The sequence below is a fragment of the Myotis daubentonii genome, chromosome 11, assembly GCF_963259705.1.
Source record: "Myotis daubentonii chromosome 11, mMyoDau2.1, whole genome shotgun sequence".
Taxonomy (NCBI): domain Eukaryota; kingdom Metazoa; phylum Chordata; class Mammalia; order Chiroptera; family Vespertilionidae; genus Myotis; species Myotis daubentonii.
In genome coordinates, this window is record NC_081850.1 from 53,189,218 (window position 1) to 53,211,254 (window position 22,037).

At 40.0% G+C, this 22,037-nt stretch overlaps 1 protein-coding gene across 2 annotated transcripts in view; it reads left to right on the forward strand.

Annotated features, from left to right (window-relative positions):
• Positions 1-22,037, forward strand: part of RECK (reversion inducing cysteine rich protein with kazal motifs) — a 68,225-nt gene that overhangs the window by 38,557 nt on the left and 7,631 nt on the right. For both annotated transcript variants that reach the window (XM_059657327.1, XM_059657328.1), the window contains 10 exons: positions 1,028-1,225; positions 2,292-2,559; positions 6,758-6,937; positions 7,231-7,443; positions 8,904-9,040; positions 11,016-11,156; positions 12,821-13,012; positions 13,937-14,059; positions 16,304-16,475; positions 20,564-20,756. In XM_059657327.1, coding sequence (XP_059513310.1) covers positions 1,028-1,225; positions 2,292-2,559; positions 6,758-6,937; positions 7,231-7,443; positions 8,904-9,040; positions 11,016-11,156; positions 12,821-13,012; positions 13,937-14,059; positions 16,304-16,475; positions 20,564-20,756 — 1,817 coding nt within the window. The remainder of the gene's footprint in view (positions 1-1,027; positions 1,226-2,291; positions 2,560-6,757; positions 6,938-7,230; positions 7,444-8,903; positions 9,041-11,015; positions 11,157-12,820; positions 13,013-13,936; positions 14,060-16,303; positions 16,476-20,563; positions 20,757-22,037) is intronic.

A 22,037-nucleotide genomic window follows, 5' to 3' on the forward strand; every position in this document is an offset into this window, starting at 1 on the left:
TCCACATTTGCACTACCCAGTCACTCATCTAGCTCTTCCCAGATACTTTAAATGGTCCTCTTGATTTTTAAAAATACATAAATCCAGAGTCAAATGTGGGTTTTACTTTTCAAAATTGAAAAGGTTATATCAGTTGTAAAGTGAAGACTATTTTAATTTAGGCATATTCTTGCAGATGTTCAAACATTGTAGAACTTTGGCGCTTTTGTTTCAAAATATACAATTATATAATAGTCAAACTTATGAAATGATCCTGATATCTCTTAGTTTTTTCAAAATATATTTTTTAATGATTTTAGAGAGGAATGGAGAGGGAGAGAGAGATAGAAACATCAATGATGAGAGAGAATCATTGATCGGCTGTCTCTTGCACACCCCCTACTGGGGATGGAGCCCGTAATCAGGCCATGTACTCTGTCAGGGAATTGGACTGTGACCTTCTGGTTTATAGGTCGATGCTCAGCCACTGAGCCACACCAGCTGGGCTATCTCTTAGTTTTTAATGGTCCTATTTTATAAATGTGAGACATTTGGGGCTTTGTTTTATTTTTGTTTTGTTTTGCTTTGCTTTGTTTATAAATCTCCACAAATCTAATATGGAAAGCTTTTCTAGTAGTTCTCACCATGGGCACTATTGGCATTTTGGGAAACATTGGCTGTGTGAGACTACCCTGTATGTTGCAGAACATTTACTAGTCCTGACCCCCATGCACTAAATTGCATTAATGTTCCCCACGTCATGAAAACCAGAAATATTAACATATGCATTCACATTCTCCCAGGGGGATAGTATTACTCCTGCTGAAAGCCATTGGACTATAAATTGACCAATAGTGACTTTCTTATACTGGTGAGCACCTGAAAGTACTAATGGCTATGCCTACATTAGTGCTGATTTTCAGTACTTGTCTTCTGTGGCATGGTTTTATTTCCAAAATTCAAAACGACACATGTTGTTTTGTCATGATGATGATTTATTGTTAGCAAATAGCTGATCCATTTCAATGTCTTCTCTTTTTCCCCTTAGTGGGCTCAGTATGTTGCAGCTATGCAGGCCATCACACAAACTGCCGAGAATACTGTCAAGCCATTTTTCGAACAGACTCTTCTCCTGGACCATCTCAGATCAAAGCAGTGGAAAATTACTGTGCCTCTATTAGTCCACAATTAATACACTGTGTGAACAATTATACCCAATCTTACCCAATGAGGAACCCAACAGATAGTAAGTAAAAGGGACATATTTCTCTCATTTCAATCTTTGGTAAAATAACTATATAAAATAGAAGTAAAATTTTGTAGATATCTGCAGTCTGGGGCATTTGGGAGATACCAGACTTCCTTTGGTGTTTAGATTTTACAGATTGGACATTATTGTCACAGCTAAAATATGCCAGAACAACGGAGCTGGCAAGGGTATGAAGAAACAGGCACTCTATTCTGAGGTGGGAGAATTTGTTAGTACAGATTTGAGGTTACAACCATGAGAATTTCAAATAATTATACCTTTTAATCTAGCAATTCCACTTATCAGACTTTGTCCTTCAACAACACATACATATTGGCAAAATTTTATCTACACATATACAGGATATTTGCTACAATATTGGTGATAATAGAGAAAAATTAGAAAAACCTAAACATCCATCAATAGGTTATTGGTTAAAAGTGATAACTAGATAACTAAATCATATAGCTATATAATAACAACAACTATCTATTTACATAGAAAGAAGTTCAATATATAATAAAGTTGCAGAACTAAATGTATAGTATGATACATTTTTAGTATATAACTATTGGTTCCATATTACATGTATCTGTAATGTTTGGATTTTTACCAATAAACAGTTATGACTTTTTATTATAGAAACATCATTAAATGAGATGAGATCCTGCTATTTTTTAAAATGTCAGGTTGTATATCCTATAATCAATTTTTTTCAGGTTATCAAAGTTTAAAAAGCTGACTAATTAACCAACTGACAAAAAACTGATAGGATTTATAAGCCAGATGCCATTGTTTTGATTTATACTGGAATATTGAAAGACTTGTTTTTCAATAATGGTGAGTTCTGGTAATAGATACCTAGTCTATAGGTATACCTGGTAAATAGCTTTATTTACTATACCGCAAAGTAATGGAGAGAGAATTTGGTGGGCCCTGTATACTGCAGATATTGATATATGACTCAGTAGTAATGGTTTCCAGTATAGCACCATGTTCTTTTTTTCTGAGAGTACATGACATAAAACCAGCTAATTAAGCTACTTGTATCCTGAAAATGTAGGTTTATATTGCTGTGACAGAGCTGAAGACCATGCTTGCCAAAGTGCCTGCAAGAGGATTCTAATGTCTAAGAAAACGGAAATGGAGATTGTCGACGGCCTCATTGAGGGTTGTAAGACCCAGCCCTTGCCTCAGGATCCTCTTTGGCAGTGTTTTCTTGAAAGCTCACAGTCTGTTCACCCTGGAGTCACTCTGCACCCTCCTCCCTCTACAGGCCTTGATGGGGCTAAATTGCATTGTTGTTCTAAAGCAAACACTTCAACATGTAGGTCAGTATCTCGTTTTCCTTTATTAAAACCAATAGAAAATAGCACTTTAACTAATGATTTTTAAGTCTAACAAATATCTGTTATATTCTTGCATTGTGTAGACTTGAGTTTAGAAGATATAAAATTTTTCATTCTTTTATCCAGCAAATATTTATTGAGTATCATATATACAGTAATCCGCCCCCCCCCCCCCCCTTATTTGCAGTTTCGCTTCCCATGGTTTCAAGTTACCCTGGATCAACCATGGTCGGAAAATATTAAGTGGAAAATTCCAGAAATAAATAATTCATGTTTTAATTGCATGCTGTTCTGAGTAGTGTGATGATACCTCACACCATCCACTTCATCCATCCAACTTTGTCCTTCCCAGGATGTGAATCATGCCTTTGTCCAACAGCTCCAGGTTGTATACGTTCCCTGCCTATTAGCCACTTAGTAACCTTCTAGGTGATCAGATCAGCTGTCAAGGTATTGCAGTGTTTGTGTTCAAATAGCCTTTATTTTACTTAATGTTCCCAAAGCTTAAGCAAGAGTGGTGATGCTGGCAATTCAGATATGTCAAAGAAAAGCCAGAAAGTGCTTCCTTTAAGTGAAAAGGTGGAAGTTCTTGACTTAATAAGGAAGGAAAAAAATCTGAGGTTGCTAAGAACTACGATAAAAATGAATCTTTCATCAGTGAAATTATGAAGAAGAAAAAAGAAATTCATGCTAATTTGCTGAGAGAGAAAAAAACCACATTCACATAACTTTTATTATATTATAATTATTTTATTAGTTTTTGTCAATCTCTTACTGTGCCTAATTTATAAATTAAACTTCATCATAGGTATGTATGCACAGGCAAAAACATAGGATATTATAGGGTTTGGTATCCACTGAGGGTCTTGGAATGTATCCCCTGCAGATAAAGGGGGACTACTATATACACAACATTGTTTTTGTACATTGAGTGGTGAAAGCACTGTATTTTGGGGTATAGAGGATTAGTATTGGCAGGGCTAATAAATATTTTTAAGTAATACAATATGGATTCCAAACTTGAGGATATTAAGTAAGCTTATAATTTAGAATATATTTTAATATGTGTCATCTTAAGGGATATTCTCTTTGTTAAATTATGACACTTTGAACTTAACCAACTTTTTATATATATTAGTAAATAGCCTGGGTTGACACTTATACCCAAAGTTAGATAGCAGTGTATAGACATTCATTTGGGTGATACACTTAAGGATAAAAACTGACAGTACAGATACAGGATGGAGGAGACACAAGCTAGAGACAAGAATAAATGGAGATAACTAAGGTCCTGATGGAGCACAGGTGAGAAAGAAGTTTACTTTATTAGAGGTATTTAGGGTGAGAAGGGATCAAATATTACTAGAATATCCTGAAGTGAATCTGACATAACAGGAGTAAAACCATCTTTCCTGTGGTTTCTTTTTTTTTTTTTTTAATATATTTTATTGATTTTTTACAGAGAGGAAGGGAGAGAGATAGAGAGTTAGAAACATCGATGAGAGAGAAACATCGATCAGCTGCCTCCAGCACATCTCCTACTGGGGATGTGCCCGCAACCCAGGTACATGCCCTTGACCGGAATCAAACCTGGGACCTTTCAGTCCGCAGGCCAACGCTCTATCCACTGAGCCAAACCGGTTTTGGCATTCCCTGTGGTTTCTAAATTGGATGGGCTGTTAGCAAAAAAGTGTGCCTAGAATAGCTCATCAAACTTTATCAAAGAGATGGAAAATATCCAAAGAAAATTAATAGAAGGACTTAAAGAGAAGTGAAGTTGGTCCTGTAATTAAGGCAATTGGGTTGCTGGAAGGAACTGATAAATGTATTTGTGGGAGGGATGCTGAGTAATTCTTTGAATGTCCACAAAAGAGTTTATGCCCTAAAGTCGCTGGAGATTGGAATGGCTGTGTTGTCTCAAAATTCAGTAAAAAACACTGTTTGCCCTCTCTTACTTTAATGTAAGGTTTTCTGTCAACTAATGCTTTAACTTCCATCTTATTTTGTCCTCATTAAACTTTGTAAGATGATTGATTGGTATCTCAATTTGTATAATTTCTGTTAAAATATAGAAAACTAACTCTGAGATGTTTTACAGAATGTTAACAAAAGGGCTTAAAGAGTAGTTAAGTTGGTCTGTACTAGAGAAAGGACTGATTTCCAGATCAAGGTACCCAATGTAACATGATCTCACCTTCCTCATCCTCATGATGTATAAGTCCTTGAGAGCAGAGACCTGGTCTCTTTTATTCACCACTGCATACCTAGTGCCTTAAACAGGGCCTCACACAAATTAGGCACTCAATAAACATTGATAGAGTGAATGAACAAACATGAAATTAAAGATACCCTCCTCATAGGAGTAATTATGAAAATCAAATAAAATGTTACAGGAGTGGAGAATTTTTACTTGTGAATTTGCATATTTTTGTAGTATTAAAGTTTTGTACTACATGTATTTACATTTTTATTATAAATTTTAAAAATTAAACAAATGAATATAACGTGTAAAAGCACTTTAGAAATAGTAATGATATTATTTTAACGATATACATGTATTTAAGTTGCACTGTAATCATTGACTACTGAAAATCAGAATGTCATGTATTAACTACAATAGTAGATAGAAGTTTTGGAATTCCTAAGCCTTTACATAGAGAATGTCTTAATATATCTTCAGAAATATAAGTGGTTTGGGGATAGTTTTTCAGGGAGAAACTGGTGAACCCTAAATCTGTAGTGCTTATTAAAAGATGTCTGAGGACCATGTAACAGTTTGCCTTCTGTGATTGGAACATAAATATAGTGAAATATATCTTTGTGGAGGCAAAATTGTATGCTTTAACTTTACATAAAGGTAAAAGAGAAATCAGAAATTTGGAGGGCAAGAATTTTGCCAAGAATGAGGATGTACAAATACTATAAATTAAACGTTAAATTTAGCACTGAGCTTTCTAGCAACTATAGCAAAAAGGAAAGAGATGGGTGATAAAAGAAGGCTAATCCTATCTAATAAAAGAGAAAAATGGTAATTGGCGTACAACGATACCCTTTTCATTGGCTAATCAGGGCTATATGCAAATTAACTGCCAACTATGATTGGCAGTTAACTGCCAACTAAGATTGGCAGTTAACTGCCAACAAGATGGCGGTTAATTTGCATATGTAGGCACAATGCAGGGAGGTGAAAGGGAAAGCAGGAAGAAGCCCCCTGCCACTGACAGTGATCGAAAACCCAGGGGGGAGCTAAGAGCTGGGGGGCAGGGCAAAGGCGGCCCTGGGGCCGCCTTTGCCCTGCCCCCCAGCCATGATCGGAGAATCAGGCGCCTTTGCCGCCCTGGCCAGTGATAGCAGGAAGTAGGGGTGGAGCCAGCGATGGGAGCTGGGCACGGTCGAAGCTGGCAGTCCCGGGAGCTAGGGGTCCCTTGCCTGGGCCTAAAGCTGAGCCCACGATCATGGGGCCGCTGCAGCTGCGGGTCCCCGCTGCCCGGGCCGGACGCCTAGGCCAGAGGCGTTAGGCCTGGGCTGGGGCGGAGCCTGCAACCGCGGGGAGCTGGGGGTCCCCTGCCCAGGCCTGACACCTCTGCCGGAGGCCTCAGGCCTGGGTGGGGGGCAGAGCCAGGGATTGGGGGGATATGATGGTCCCCTTGCCCAGGCCTGAAGCCTGGGTCAGAGGCGTCAGGCTTGGGCGGGGGTGGAGCAAGCGATCAGAGGGAGATGGGGGTCCCCTGCCCAGGCATGATTCCTGGGCCAGAGGCCTCAGGCCTGGGCGGGGGCCAGAGCCAGTGATCGGGGGGAGATGGGGGTCCCCTGTCCAAGCCTGACACCTCTGGCGGAGGCGTCAGGCCTGGGCAAGGGGCCGATCCTGCGATTGGAGGGTGATGGGGGTCAACGCCTGAGGGCTCCCAGTATGTGAGAGGGGGCAGGCTGGGCTGAGGGACACTCCCCTCCCCACACACACACCCAGTGCACGAATTTCGTGCACCGGGCCCCTAGTTCTTTCATAAAAAAGATCACTTTTTCTGGCTCTAAATTCTAGGAGATAGATCTTGGTCTTTTGGTTTTTGTAATTTTTTTCACATATTCTAAAATGCAATTCATAGAGTTTGAATTTTATGCAAATCAAATATTTATTCATTTGGCTTACCTATATGTTTCTGCATTTGTGCTTTCATTTCAGGGAACTGTGCACTAAACTTTATAGTATGAGCTGGGGAAATACACAGAGTTGGCAAGAGTTTGATCGCTTTTGTGAATATAATCCAGTGGAAGTGTCCATGTTGACCTGCTTAGCAGATGTTCGGGAACCTTGCCAGTTGGGCTGTAGAAACCTTACTTACTGTACTAATTTTAACAACAGGTAGGAGCAAATTACTGTACATGGAATGGAAGTATTTTGTCCTTGGTTTTCTTGTTTTTAAATAAGTGAAAAGACCACTATATTTTGATTTTGTTAAGTTAAAAGGCAGTAGTCTTTCTTTATGATTTCACCTTTCAATGCTATACTCCATGTGGTAAATCCTCTCTGGGAAAGGAAGCACTGTAACAGAGTTCCTTCTAATCTAGGAGGATTTCCTGATTAGAATTTTACCCACCACTTCTCTCTATAAAGTAATTGCCTCTTGATTCCATCTGGCCTTTTTTTCTCTTCAGGCCAACAGAGCTTTTCAGGAGTTGTAATGCTCAGTCAGATCAAGGAGCCATGAATGACATGAAGCTATGGGAAAAAGGAAGCATAAAGATGCCATTTATCAACATACCTGTTCTTGACATTAAAAAGTGCCAGCCAGAAATGTGGAAAGCAATAGCTTGTTCACTGCAGATTAAACCTTGTCATAGTAAATCCCGGGGGAGTATTATTTGCAAGTAAGTTTCTTTCATCATAAACACTCTCCAGTCTGGGTTCAGCCCTCCGTGATCTTCACCCGTAGCCTGTTGGAGTTTCTCTCCCACCGCTTCCCTCTGCCCATCACCCCCACAGGTCACAGGCTTTCCCACTGTTCTTCCTCTGCTTGAAAGTTCTTCCTACATCTCCATTTGCCCACAGCCTGTCCTTCCTAACCCCTCAAATACCTGTCTTTCCCATGGATTCTTCCCACTTTTCTCCAGCTGGTAGTTAATCCTTACTACAGATTTCTTACTTTTACAAATCTTAAGGAACTTGATTCAACAAACATTTATTGAGTATCTTCAATGCACAATTCTATTTTTATATTTCAATTGTGCACTTATATTCTGTTCAGCATGGCTCTCCTTGAGTTTATTCTTCTTGCCTGCTTTTTTCTTATATCCTCTTTCTCTTCTTTGGGGATTAGCATAATCCTGACACATGTTTGATAAGTGAAGGAGTTAGTGCATATAGTCATTAGGGCCTGTTCCTAGTAAACACTTATGAGTGGTTTGCTTAGGAGATCTAGGACAAAATAAAGATGAAAGCTGCTATAGTGGGTGAAGCCAAAAGCATTAACTACATTGTATTCAATGTCAACTGCTCTTCAGACACTTTTTTTAAAAGCTTTTCCAAAACCAAATAAATATCCATCCCCTAAATCATTGTGTGGCTGGTGCTGCTGAGCACTTAATGACTGATTGCCAATTATTTCAGTCTTAAACAGGGTCTAGATTTGTCCTCTGACATGATTTGGGGATGACCTGATTAGGGGAGAGATGAGGGTAACTATTGGATGACAAGCAAGCATCAACAGGTGGGAAATTTATAGACTCTTAGCATAGAAAACTTATAGGAGTCAAATCCCTAATGAAGACTGAGAAAATTTTAAAGTAGTATACTTTCTAATTGTTATAGACCAAACACCTTAATGTTTATAACTAAAAGAATATTTTTAAAAAGAAGAAAGGGAGGGAAAAAGTAAGCATGCTCCTGAGAGAAAGGATGTATAATTTCGCAAAGAGCAAATCAACTAGCCTAAGTTAATTTTCTTTCAATGAGTGAAATGCCACATTGATGGTAATAACAGTAAGTATAATTACAAAATTTGAGCAAGGCCTTTGATCTCAGGTTCTTAAGAGAAAGTTAGGGATGCTTCCATAGTGTAATACATTGCTTACTATTCAACCTTAAGTCTGCTATGATTCCTGTTCTTTTTTGCCATACTTACACCTAACCAAGTGTGAAACATTGTTATTAAAACTCACTTTCTAGAAAGCTTCAGAAACAAAATTGATATTGACTAGACCAGTGGTCGCCAACCTTTTGGACCTCACGGACTACCAGTGGTCTCCGGACCACCGGTTGGTGACCGCTGGATTAGACAATATGAGGAGGTTCCTTGAACCCTAAATTTGTATGTGTTTTCCTTTTTAAGATCAGACTGTGTGGAGATTCTCAAGAAATGTGGGGACCAGAACAAATTCCCTGAAGACCATACAGCTGAAAGTATTTGTGAGCTTCTATCACCTACAGATGACCTGGAAAGTTGTATACCTTTGGATACATACCTCAGTAAGATTTTTAAACTTCCAAACACTTCTCCCTTCCATCTCTGCCCTTAATGTTTGCTTTGGATGAACATGTGGTTTAATGTTACTTTCTCAATTGGTGACTCTTATCTTACTTGCTTGGCCTTTTTGGAAATAATTGTCATCTTAAAATATATAAACAGAAGCAATTATCATATCAGACTGAGGAGGTAGTGAGCTGTTGCAATCAGGAATTCTAAGCAGTGAATCAGGGGCCAACATTCTCAGATAACCAGCTCCATATCATTGCTGTCTCCTTGCCATGATTTACTAGGAAGTGGAATTTCCTCAAGCCAGGCATTGGCTTGACTCACCCACCGAATAGGGAGTAATGAATGATGGTTGGAGTTAGCACATGAAAGTGGAAGTTTTTTCTCTGCCCAATACTCGTGCTGAGAGCTGAAAGAATATGTTGGTATCCCATCGAGGGATCCTGGATCTGAGCTTCCTGGCAGGAGGTGACTGTATGGTGGAAACCAGGGGTAACAAGTAGAACGCCTGCACACCAAGGAGGGTGTAGGCTGCCACCAGGGGGCATTAGTGCCATAAACTGGCGGGAAAGAGTGAATTTAGCGCCTGCTTTGTTTTCCTGTGTCAGATAGGATTAAGTTCAACTACAAATAACAGAACAACAGATAGAAGTAAAAGAAAGCCCAGAAAGAAATAGTCCGGGGCTGTTATGATGGGTCCATCATCAGGAATCCAGGTTCCTTTTTCTTTCTCCATCATCTTTAGTGCGTGGCTTCCATCATCAAAATTACTTCCTAGACTTCATCATCACAACATGGCTCCTGGAATTCTCGCCACCATATCCTAGTGTAAGGGAAAACCACCCCTAATTGTAAGGGAAACTGGGAAAGGTTATCTTTAGCTGTGGGCCCATTGCTATCCTAAGTAAAATCGGAGTTCTAGTAAAATACCTGCCATATTTTCTCAAGACCACAAACTATTTCCCTTAGCCTTTGTAACTAGTATGGCAAAAAATGAAAGCATTAGGCTAGAATCATAGGCCTCTGTGACTTCGAGCAGACTACATCTTGAGCCTCAGATTCCCTATTTATAAAATGATTGGGCTGGATGAGATAAACTCCAAGAGCCCTTCTACCTCTATTAGACTTAAAGTCTGAGTCTGGCCTAAAATCAAGTAAGCAAAACGAATGTATTCACAACATTCTCTCCCTCTCTCCCTCTCTCCCTCTCTCTCTCTCTCTCTCTCTCTCTCTCTCTCTCTCGCTCTCTCTCTCCCTCCCTCTCCCTCTCCCTCTCTCCCCTGCTCCTTATTGTCTATTTCCTGACCAGATCAAAATATAAACTCTGTTCAGGTGTGTCTGTTTTATTCACTACTATATCTCCAGTACCTAGAACTTTGCTGGACATCCTATATAATAAAAGGCTAATATGCAAATTGACCAAACAGTGGAACAATTGGTCGCTATGACATTCACTGACCACCAGGAGGCAGACGCTCAATGCAGGAGCTGCCCCCTGGTAGTTAGTGTGCTCCCACAGGGGGAGCACCACTCAGCCAGAATCCAGGCTTACAGCTGGCAAGTGCAGCAGCGGGGATGGGAGCCTCTCCCACCCCCACAGCAGCACTAAGGAGCGGGCCTAAGCTCTCAGTCGGACATCCCCTGAGGGCTCCTAGACTGTGACAAGGCTCAGGCCGGGCTGAGAGACTACCCGCCGCCCCTCCCCCACCCACCGCCCTCGCGCGCCAGTACACTAATTGCACCGGGCCTCTAGTATTATATATACCCAATAAATAAACGAATGAATATATGTTTGTACTAAATTCACAAATGACCAGAAAATCTGGGTGTTTTATTAGCTTACTAGAATCAGGCCTTGCTTTATGCTTATCAGCTGTCCATTTATTTCAGACATAATTAATCCAGAGAATTTACAGACCTCTGCTACTCTTTTGGTTAGGTTACACTGACCTGTGTTTCTGTTTTCAGGGCCAAGTACTTTAGGTAACATTGTAGAAGAGGTGACTCATCCCTGTAACCCCAACCCTTGCCCTGCTAATGAGCTCTGTGAGGTAAACCGGAAAGGGTGTCCATCTGGAGATCCCTGCCTTCCATACTCTTGTGTGCAAGGTGAGAGGTAGATGGGGTGGGATGACTATGGATGTGTTGCTGGCGTTTCTTTATAGGAGTTATCCTATAAGATCACAAGGGACTTTATTTTCTAAATTATGTTTTTCTATAATGTTTGTGGTTTTCCTAGTAAACATGTCATTTGTGTAAGCAAAAAGGACAAAGACAAATGTAATTATTAATAGTCATTTAGATTATAAACTAATATTGATCCAAAACTAGGCTCTCATAATGATTATATGGTTCTTGACAGAAGGAAAAAGAACTTTGGACCAGTTTTTTATACTTTGTACTTTGTGTTGTAATGTTTGAGAATATGTACTGAATGTTGTTTGTGGTTTTTCTTCCTTTTTTTAATATTTAGAGAAAAGGCATTCTCAGTGGGATGTGTAATTACTCCATAAATTTTTATTTTATTTATTTATTTTTTTAATCCTCACCTGAGGATATTTTTCCATTGATTTTTAGAGAGAGTGGAAGAGAGAGGGAAAGACAAAGAGAAATATTGATGTGAGAGAAACACATCAATTGGTTGCCTTCTGCACCAGGTCCTGGGCCAGGGAGGAGCCTGCACCTGAGGTGCGTGCCCTTCACCGGAATCAAACCTGGGACCCTTGGGTCCACGGGCCGATGTTCTATCCACTGAGCCAAACCGGCCAGGGCAACTCCATAAATTTAATGTTGTATAGAAATGTGTATGACTTTAAGGCAGAACATTTTTTTATCTCATAGAATTTTGGTAGTCTTTAGCTCTTTGCCGGTTCCTTTAAAATATAGTTGAGGCAACATTGTGCTTTCATTTATTTATTTCCCAATTGAAAATGTTTCTATATCATGTTAGACTTAACATTTTTAAATGTGTGTAAAATAAAAAGGAACAAAAGATAAAATTAAATAAGCATGATGTCTCAAAGGATCATCTATAATATTTGTATAATACCATAATATACCAGCTATAGAGTCATAACAAATCTTGTTAAAATTTGAAATTAATGGGTTTCCCTTAAGCCCAATCAAATATTCAACTTTCTTTAAAAGTTAAGGTATACTTACATTCCATCACTAAAAGTTTTATGACCAAGATTATTCTAAAAATACTATCAGTTTTTATACTCTATTTTAAAAATATCTGTGGTTTTAAAATATCTTTGATAAGCCTCCCAAAATAAAAAAACTACATATCTTGTAGCAATTTTAAACAGAATATAGCAACTTTGGGATATAGGTCAGTGATGGCGAACCTTTTGAGCTCGGCGTGTCAGCATTTGAAAAACCCTAACTTAACTCTGGTGCCATGTCACATATAGAAATTTTTTGATATTTGCAACCATAGTAAAACAAAGATTTATATTTTTGATATTTATTTTATATATTTAAATGCCATTTAACAAAGAAAAATCAACCAAAAAAATGAGTTCGCGTGTCATAGGTTCGCCATCACTGGTATAGGTCCTTAATCACCACCATCTCACAGAACATGGAATTTTTGTTTGCGAGAATATGTTTTTGGCCAGTGAATCAAAACAATTACTTACTTTGGTGAAAAAGTCTCTTAATCTTTAATAGACACACAGAACCTATAAGACTTATGTGAAATGTATCTAATGCATAAAATAGTATCATAAAACAATACCATCTCTCTCAGCTAATTTTTGTTTATACAGGTTGCAAATTGGGAGAAGCCTCTGATTTCATCGTTCGTCAAGGGACACTAATCCAGGTGCCATCGTCCGCAGGTTCGGAAGTTGGTTGTTATAAAATTTGTTCATGTGGACATAGTGGACTCTTAGAAAACTGCATGGAGATGCACTGTATAGACCTTCAGAAGTCTTGTATTGTTGGAGGAAAAAGAAAAAGTGAGTCTTGAACTGTATTTATTTGCTTTTTGTTTTTAATATGAGATTAGTTATCTTAACTTTGTAGGAAGAACATTGAATGGATTCTCACCAAAGTCTAAAAATCAGATACTCCAGGGCAGTATTTTTCAAACTATACAAGGACACCAGGACTTCTGAGAAATTCTCTTAGAAGCCTCCTCAAGAAAGGACTAAAAGCTAATAATAATTAACACTTACTGAACTCTTAACTGTATGCCCTGCACTATGCTAAGTTTTATGTATGAGATCTTATTTGAAAAAAAGAGTGCTCTTGGCTTGCAAATTTCTGCCCTAGAGCATTTAGTTCATATTCTGCTTAGCTAAAAAAAATGTCAAGTAGGTACTTTGTATCACAGAAAATATCTAAGGATAAACAAATTCCTTCCTTCCATAAACTTTCACTGATTAATATCTATTCTATACAAAAGGGCATACTCGTGCCCCGTGGAGCTGAGCCTGAGATGAGGGATTGAGGTCATGCTTTCCTTGATAAGAGGGGAGAGAATTTGAGCCACAAAAAGTAGCAAACCAAGCACTCTTCAAGAAGCCAGTTATTTCTGCAAGGGCATTGGGAGAATCTGTGGTCCAAAGGTGGCATTAGGGCTGGTCCTGGAGAGATGAGTGAAGTTCCAGAAGGAGGAGAGCATTTGAGGCAGAAGAGCAGCCAGAAGCATTCTCAGAGAATAGGGAGCAGTCTGGTGAGACCAGCCCGTTAGGGGTTTGGGGAGAGGGTGAGGTAGAAATACACAAATATAAATATAAATATACAGATTTAACTCCAAATTTGTATATTCAGAAGTCAATTTTCAAGAACTTCTATTTTAAAACTTTTAAAACTATTAAGCTTTAAATTTATGATTATTTATAAATGCATGATATGGAACAACATTTTATTTCTCTCAGGTCATGGAACATCCTTTAATATCGACTGCAATGTTTGTTCTTGTTTTGCTGGCAATTTGGTGTGCTCGACCCGCCTGTGCCTCAGTGAACACAGTTCAGAAGATGACCGGCGCACCTTCACAGGTAACCGTGGTCACGGAGAGAGATCCTTGGCAGGCCAGCCTCCCTTTGTACCCATTTTTCCTTCCGGGCAGCTTCTCTGGTCTTGTCTCAATTGCAAAAATACACAGTAAAATGAGTGCATAATCTGTATTTATGAGAGTAAGATACTTTCCCTCTCTGGATCTGTTTCCTCCTCTATGGATTGAAGGCATTAAACAAAATGGTTTCTTAGGGCCCTTCCAGCACTAATATTCTGGAATTTCATGCAAAAAGAACAGGGTCAGTCAGTGATTGGGATGGTTTTAGTTAAATGGAATTTTTCTACCTGCTAAAATACCCCATTTACCCCTGCAAGTATGGTCATGATCTAAAATGTCTGTGTGTTTTCTATGTTTGTTTCTGTTCTGATGCTTTTCTCACCACTTTCTTTTTTAAAAATATATTTTTATTGATTTCAGAGAGGAAGGGAGAGGGAGCGATAGAAACATCAATTAGGAGAGAAAATCATTGACCAGCTGCCCCCCACTAGGGATCGAGCCCGAAACCCGGGCATGTACCCTGACCAGGAATCAAACCATGACCTCCTGGTTCATAGGTCGTTGCTCAACCACTGAGCAACACCAGCCAAGCTCACCACTTTATTCCTTGACTTTCCTTAGTTTAGCCCACTGGTTCATATATGGTAGAGACTCCTATAAACTAAGCTATAGGTAGGAAAAGTAAAGACTGTTTCTCCCAGTCTGGTGTATAAAATCTAGGATTTAGATGTTTGAAATCTGGCTTGGGGGATTTCTGGGAAGTTAAAGGGTAATACCAAAAACAAGACAGAAGGCTGTAAACTCCTCACATGGGTTCTTTCCACTGGTTTCCTTAGGGGTTTCTCCAAAAAATTAACCTGGAAAATTGTTTTAATTTTGAGACAAGAATTTTTCTGAACAAATACAATTAAGAATACTACTTTCTTGACTTTCCTATGCTTTCTGCTACTGGAATGCTCACACCAGCTACAGTAGGTGAAAATGTTGGTGAGATGAGATGCTCTTTTCTTGAGATGAAGCTGCAGTTGTCAACAGCAGCTGCACAGTCTACTGGTATTTATTGGCCTCTGCTTTTTCCCAGATCTGAAATACCGCTGGTTCTGGGTAAAGAGGAACCAGGTGATTGCCCTTGTCTTGTTTCATACTGCTACAGCTATTTGATTTTTCTTTCCCTGGAGTGGGGTTGGGGAGAACAGGATAGGGTTTACCTACATTGTATCTCCAGCACATTGGAAATAAGAAGTGAACAGCAGACTGATGGGGAAGTATAGGCAAGATGAACTCCACCCCATCCTCTATGAACCCTAATAAGCACCAGCCCTCATTGCTAATTGTTGTTCTTTATTTATTATTATCCTTTATCTACTCTGCTCTGCTCTGCTAAGGACAATAATTCTGCTTAGAAAAACCATGAAACTCCCATAGGAATGAAGAGTGAACTAAGGATGTAGCCGGGAGACATTTATTTATTTATGTATTTGCTTACATTTAAATGATTTTGAAAGATGGACTTTACAATTATCAGGACCCCTTTCCCTGCAGCCCCTCATGTCCTGAAATAAATTAAGTTCATGACTATTTAGCTAACAGACTCTCAGGAGATTTTACTGGCCCCAAAATGCACATTTCTTGGTACCCAGATAGTGTTCCAGTCCAAACATGACTCAGAGAGAGAGAGAGAGACATTCATAAAAATTCTTAAGCCTCAAAACTACAATAATTTCCCGACTTACCTGGTTCTCCCCCTTCCAGAAGGAGACGGGAAGAACCTATGTGAGGAGTTATAATCTTCTCTACTTTGTCTTGTTTTTTGTACTTGTTGGTCCATATTCTGCTTACCCAAAATCTAAGGTGGGTACAGTCTAGAAATCCCCCAAGCCAAACTTTAAACTTCTAAATTCTAGATTTTATACTCCAGATTAGGAAGAACATTCTTTACTTTTTCTACCTATACCTTTGTTTATAGGGGTCCCTAACCCTGGCATCAAAGTCTGGGGGCCCTCAATTATCTGGCAATAAATGATACAAAGGAAAGCCATTATTCAGCAAGTGGCATTTCAGAGCCTGCTGCCTCTCAGAGATTGTAGGGCAAGTTTTTTTAAACTTAATTTTCAATCTATCTTAACATGAGACCTCTACATGATTGTTAGTGGTTTGCCTTCCTAAGGAAATATCAGGGAAAGGGGCATATCCAAGTCCACATCTTGAGACTGTTTCCTCTCTTCAGGACTGCCCTGTAACTGTGCAGACCAGTTTGTCCCCGTGTGTGGGCAGAATGGACGCACCTACCCCAGTGCGTGCATTGCTCGCTGTGTGGGCCTCCAGGACCAGCAGTTTGAGTTCGGATCGTGCATCTCAAAAGACCCATGTAATCCTAACCCCTGCCCCAAAAACCAGAGGTAAGTCAAATGGCGCCTCATCCTTTTAACGGAAGATGAGCATCTAGTATGTACAGACAATGAAAATACAAAGATGAATTCAGAAGGTCTCTGCCCTGGTGGGAGTCTAGAGAGCAAGAGCCAGGGAAAGCTGGTTGGTGACTTGCTGTGTGATTGGGGGCCTGGGAGTGGAGCAGCTGGTGCAGCCTGGGGGAGGCCGAGAAAGCCTATACGATGTGACATTCGTCTGGAAAGATGAGTGGGACATGGCAGGCAAGGTTTACACTGGAGGAAAGATGATGTTGCAGTGAAGGCAGAGAGAGCAAAGATCCTGACTGCTGGCCATCAGATAGCACGGTATATGCTGGGAGCTGTAGCAACAGTTTTGTAAAAACTGGAACAGAAAGTGTGAGGCAAGGAGGGGTAATATGAGATGAGAGAAATGAATGTATTCTAATTATTAACTATTTATGCCCGATAATAATGGGAAATTTTCTTTTACTTACTTACCTCCATTTTAGGAACTGAATGTGAGAAATCTCTGGAAAATGCAGCTTCAGTATTATTTGACATTTTTTGTTAGGGGCCCTTTCTCTGCAGTTTTCTCACGAGCTCAGGGTAGAGTTGACCTGCCCTTCGTGGATTTCTGTGTGTGGTGGCCACAGGGCGAGTGTCCTGCTGGCTCTGAGGCTGCAGCCTCTGGAGCTGGGCTTCACTGGCCGCCGCATGGACCTGACAGGGCACATCCCAGTGCCACAGCCCTTTGCTTAGGAAGGACTTTGTGGGAAATAAGCAGTTGCCTCTCTCCATCCTTAAAACTCTGTGCAGTGGGGAGGGAGAGGAAGAGTTTCTGATGTGTTAAAGAAAGAGCAAAGGGAATTGGTTGCCCATCTGGAAAAGTTTATACCATGAAATCTAAGGCCATAAAGTTCCTATGGAACGAAGACAGAGTGCTATGCATTAAAAAACGTATATAAAGAAGTAAGCCAAAAGGATAATATAGTTGTGTTGGGAGGTAGAATTGAGGGTTGTTTAGTATCTGCTTGTTTGTTTTCCTCTATTTGCTAATCTTTCTAATAGATTATCTTGGTTTTATAATTTAAAAATGTATAAAATCTCAAAAGTGGGATGTCCTTTCTGAGTATAATACAGTGATGGCGAACCTATGACACGCGTGTCAGAGGTGACACGCGAACTCATTTTTTTGCTTGATTTTTCTTTGTTAAATGGCATTTAAATATATAAAATAAATATCAAAAATATAAATCTTTGTTTTACTATGGTTGCAAATATCAAAAAATTTCTATATGTGACACGGCACCAGAGTTAAGTTAGGGTTTTTCAAAAAATGCTGACATGCCGAGCTCAAAAGGTTCGCCATCACTGGTATAATACAAAATCAACATAAAAAATTGAAAACTGCAGCTATATGAAAATGAAAATGTTCTTCATGGTTACAGACAAATAACAAACTGGGAAGAATATCACAGAGAATGGTCCGATGTCCTTATAATATAAGAGTCCTTACAGATCAATGTGAAAAAGATCAACAGGCTAATATAAAAATGGGCAAAGAGTGATAACATAATAGAAAAATGGACCAAGGACATAAACATAGAAAAAGAAGTAACAAATAGTTCTTGAACACTTGAAAAGGTGCTTTTACCCCTGGCCAGGTAGCTCAGTTGCTTAGTGTTGTCCAAGGTTTGAAATACACATGCTCTTTGAATCAGCATTTTCTCGATACACCAAGGTTGCGGGTTTGATCCCCAATCAGGGCACATACAAGAATCAACCAATGAATGTGTAAATAAGTGGAACAAGAAATCTCTCTCTCTTTCTCTCATCAATAAATAAAAATAAAAGATGCTTTTAATAGTTAGGGTGAGTAACTCTAGCTACTGTATATAAACCCCAAAGTATCATTACTTTAACATAACAGAAGTTCAAATACAGTCCATTTGGATGTTCAGCAGGTGGCTTTCCACGTGGTGACTCAGGGACTTAGGATCCTTCCGTCTAGTGACTCTGCCAGCTCTGACCTCGGCCTCCTAGTCCTCCTCTGTATCCTCTGCATCAGGCCAGCCGATGAGAGAAGGGAGGTGATGGAGATTGCTCCTGAGAAGCTTTTGTGGGCCAGGTTTAAAAGTGGCATTCATCTCCACTTCCAGCACATTCCATTGTCTAGAACTTAGTCACTTGGCCACAACTGCCTGCAAGGGAAACTAGGAAACGTAATCTGGATGTGTTCCCAGGAGGAAAATTAAATGAATTTGATGAATGTCTACTAATCTACCAAAATGCTTAACCTTCCTCATATTAAGCAAAATGTAAATTAAATTAAAACTCCAAGGTGTACCATTTTCCATCTACCAGATTGACAAAGATAAAAAGTTTGATAACAAGGAAACATATGTAATACTATATGTAATACTTTAAACCATTAAAAAAATGAAAAGAAAAAAAAAGATTTCCACTCTGAAAAAAAAAAAAACGTTTGATAACACAATATAGAGAAATAGGCACTCCCATACAAGAGCGGGTTAGAAGGAGGATTGGTATGTCCTCTATGGAAATTTAGTAATAGTGTTTGCTGCTGGTGAAGGGAACTCAGTGACTGGGACACAAAAATAGGAGAGAGACTTATTTTTCTCTATATACCATTTCACACTTTTTCAGTTTCACCATGGGCTTGTATTATCTGTTCAAAAATAATTGTTTAAAAAAAAAGTATTCCTTCATAAAGTATGTACCAGGCATATTCCTAAATGGTAGGTCACAACAGTAAGCAAGACAGTAACCCATGTTTAATTTACCCCCCAGTTCCCAACTTTTCCTATTGGTCCTCTTATTTCTATACTAGAGGCCCAATGCACAAAATTCATGCAAGGGGCTCAGCCCTTGCAGCCCCGGCTTTGTCCAGAAGGTCGTCCAGAAGGTCGTTCGGCTGTCCGGTCTAATTAGCATGTTACGCTTTTATTATTATAGATATTCAAATTGAAAAGTTTTTCTTCGTAAAATTACCAAGTTTCTCCTGATGGTCTTGGTTCTCATTCCTTCCATGTTAGTAAGTGATTAAGTTCTAAATATTCTTTTCCATTATTTCCCTTCAAATATCTTAAATTTCCATAACTGCACATAATCTAATTTTCAATCCCACAAGAAAAGACAACCATACATAGCAGTAGTGATGGTGGTGGTGGTGGTTTCAGTGCAGGAGGCTTATCCCTAAGAGGATGGAAGTAATTTCCTTTGAAATTAAATAATGCTGGCTACTATCTTCTTTTGTTTTACAGACTAATATTTGTATATCTGTTACTTCAAAGACCCAGTGAAAGCTAAACATATTATCTTCCTGTAGAAAGTTATAAATACTCTTTATAGAAATGAGGGAAGCAGAAAAGTCTAAAGAAGAAAAGAATCATCATCCCTAATCCCTCTTAGTTCAGGAGTTGAGAATGAAGCAAGGTCCAGATGTTTCTAGGAAAACCTGGCTTCATGGAGTGATGTTCTCTCAGGGACTCGCAACCAGCCAGCATCAGGTCCCCAGCCTCGTCAGCACAGAAACCTGAATTTTTCAGCACATGTTGTGAAGCCTCCTCTTAAGACAGACTGATATTAGCCAAGCTAAAAACTAAGTCCCTGAAAATGTTTCATTTATTATTGACTACAGGGCTTCCAGCATCAGCCCCACTTGATGGCCTCATGTCATGCCATTCCTGCCTGTGCATTCTTTGCTCCTGCCCTCAGGATCACCTGCCCTTCCCAGCACCACAGAGTCTTGAGCATCACACCTTTGCATATGCTGCTTCCTCAGCCTTCAGGCCAGTGCAGCCTCCTTAACCTCCAGGTTCCAGCCAGGGACCACGCCACCCGTGCTTTCTCCAGGCTCCTCGTCAGGATGACTGCTTCCCATTAGCATTCTGTGTGTGCTCTTCTACCTGATAGCCTACTCTGTGTGTGCTCGACTGTCCTGCTCTCCGTAAGCTCTTGGGGATAGGAAGTGTTTTCAGTTTCCCTCCTGCTCTCGACCGCCTGTCCTTGTCAGTGCTTTGCCGCCCCCTCCCCATAGTCCTTCCTGGCTCCTGGTGCACCTTTGTGTTTTTCAGGTGCATAGCCAAACCACAAGTCTGCCTGACGACTTTTGACAAATTTGGGTGTAGCCAGTTTGAGTGTTTGCCACGACAGCTCACCTGCGACCAGGTCCGAGATCCTGTTTGTGACACGAACCACATGGAGCACAGCAATCTCTGCACTTTGTACCAGCGAGGGAAGAGCCTCTTGTACAAAGGCCCATGCCAGGTACAGTTGTATAGCTGACAAGCCCAAGGCACAGAGATAAAATTGCTTTTACAGATGAAGACCACTCGAAGGTCTTCTCTGAACCCTGTTCCATCCAGAGAACTCGGCCCTCTACTAAAAGGAACCACCCCAGACGGCCTTTTCCTCCCAACTCCGGAGGACTTCCTTGCTAGTGTGTGTGCCTTTGCCCATCTAGTGTACCAGCAAGAAAAGAGAGTGGCTTCTTATAGGAAAAGAATTTAAAGTTTCCCCCCTCACCATGAGTCGGCACCATTTCCACTTTCCGTAGTTCTGTGGGCCCTCACTGGAAAACAAATCAGGAAGAATGGGCATTAAAACAACCAAGAAAAGAGTTCTTTTCCAAACACTCTTCCAATGAAGTCTCTATCACATCACTGAAATTAATCAGAAGTTTCTCTAAGACAGTGTCTTTTTATATCAGTTTATCTTTGTGTCTTATAAGGTTGTGGAATCTGTATTCATGTTTTCATGTTTTAAGAATAACCTCAAGGACAACCCCGCTGAGGCTTCCCATACACCTCTGATCTGTGTGCTGGCCCCTCTCCCCGGGAATCCTCTGCCCACAGCCAGCCAACACCTGGCATGATTGCTTCTCATTTCCTGGTCTTCATTGTCAGGAAAATCCCTTCCTCAGTTTCTCTCCCCAGGGAGCTTGTGTTCTGATACCTGCTACATTGAATTCCCAGTCTTCTCTTCTCTTGTGCCCTCTTCCTGGCTATTTTTCTCTCACAGAGTCCTTACCTGCTAATGGATCTAGAGCAGTGGTTCTCAACCTTCCTAATGCCGCGACCCTTTAATACAGCTCCTCATGTTGTGGTGACCCCCAACCATAAAATTATTTTCGTTGCTACTTCATAACTGCAATTTTGCTACTGTTATGAATCGTAATGTAAATATCTGATATGCAGGATGTATTTTCATTGTTACAAATTGAACATAATTAAAGCATAGTGATTAATCACAAAAACAATATGTAATTATATATGTTTTCCGATGGTCTTAGGCAACCCCTGTGAAAGGATTGTTTGACCCACAAAGGGGTCGAGACCCACAGGTTGAGAACCGCTGATCTAGATAGAGTCTCTCTGCCCCACGGATCTCTCCACTCTTCCTTCTCCTTATCCCGTACCCAAGTGTGAAATGATAAAGCCTCCATATTTGCATGAAGATTGATTTTGTTTTCTTCAAACGGGCACTTCTGGAATGATAGAAGTCTGAGGGAGTGGGAGTTTTATCTCCTATCGGTTCACACGAGTGAGC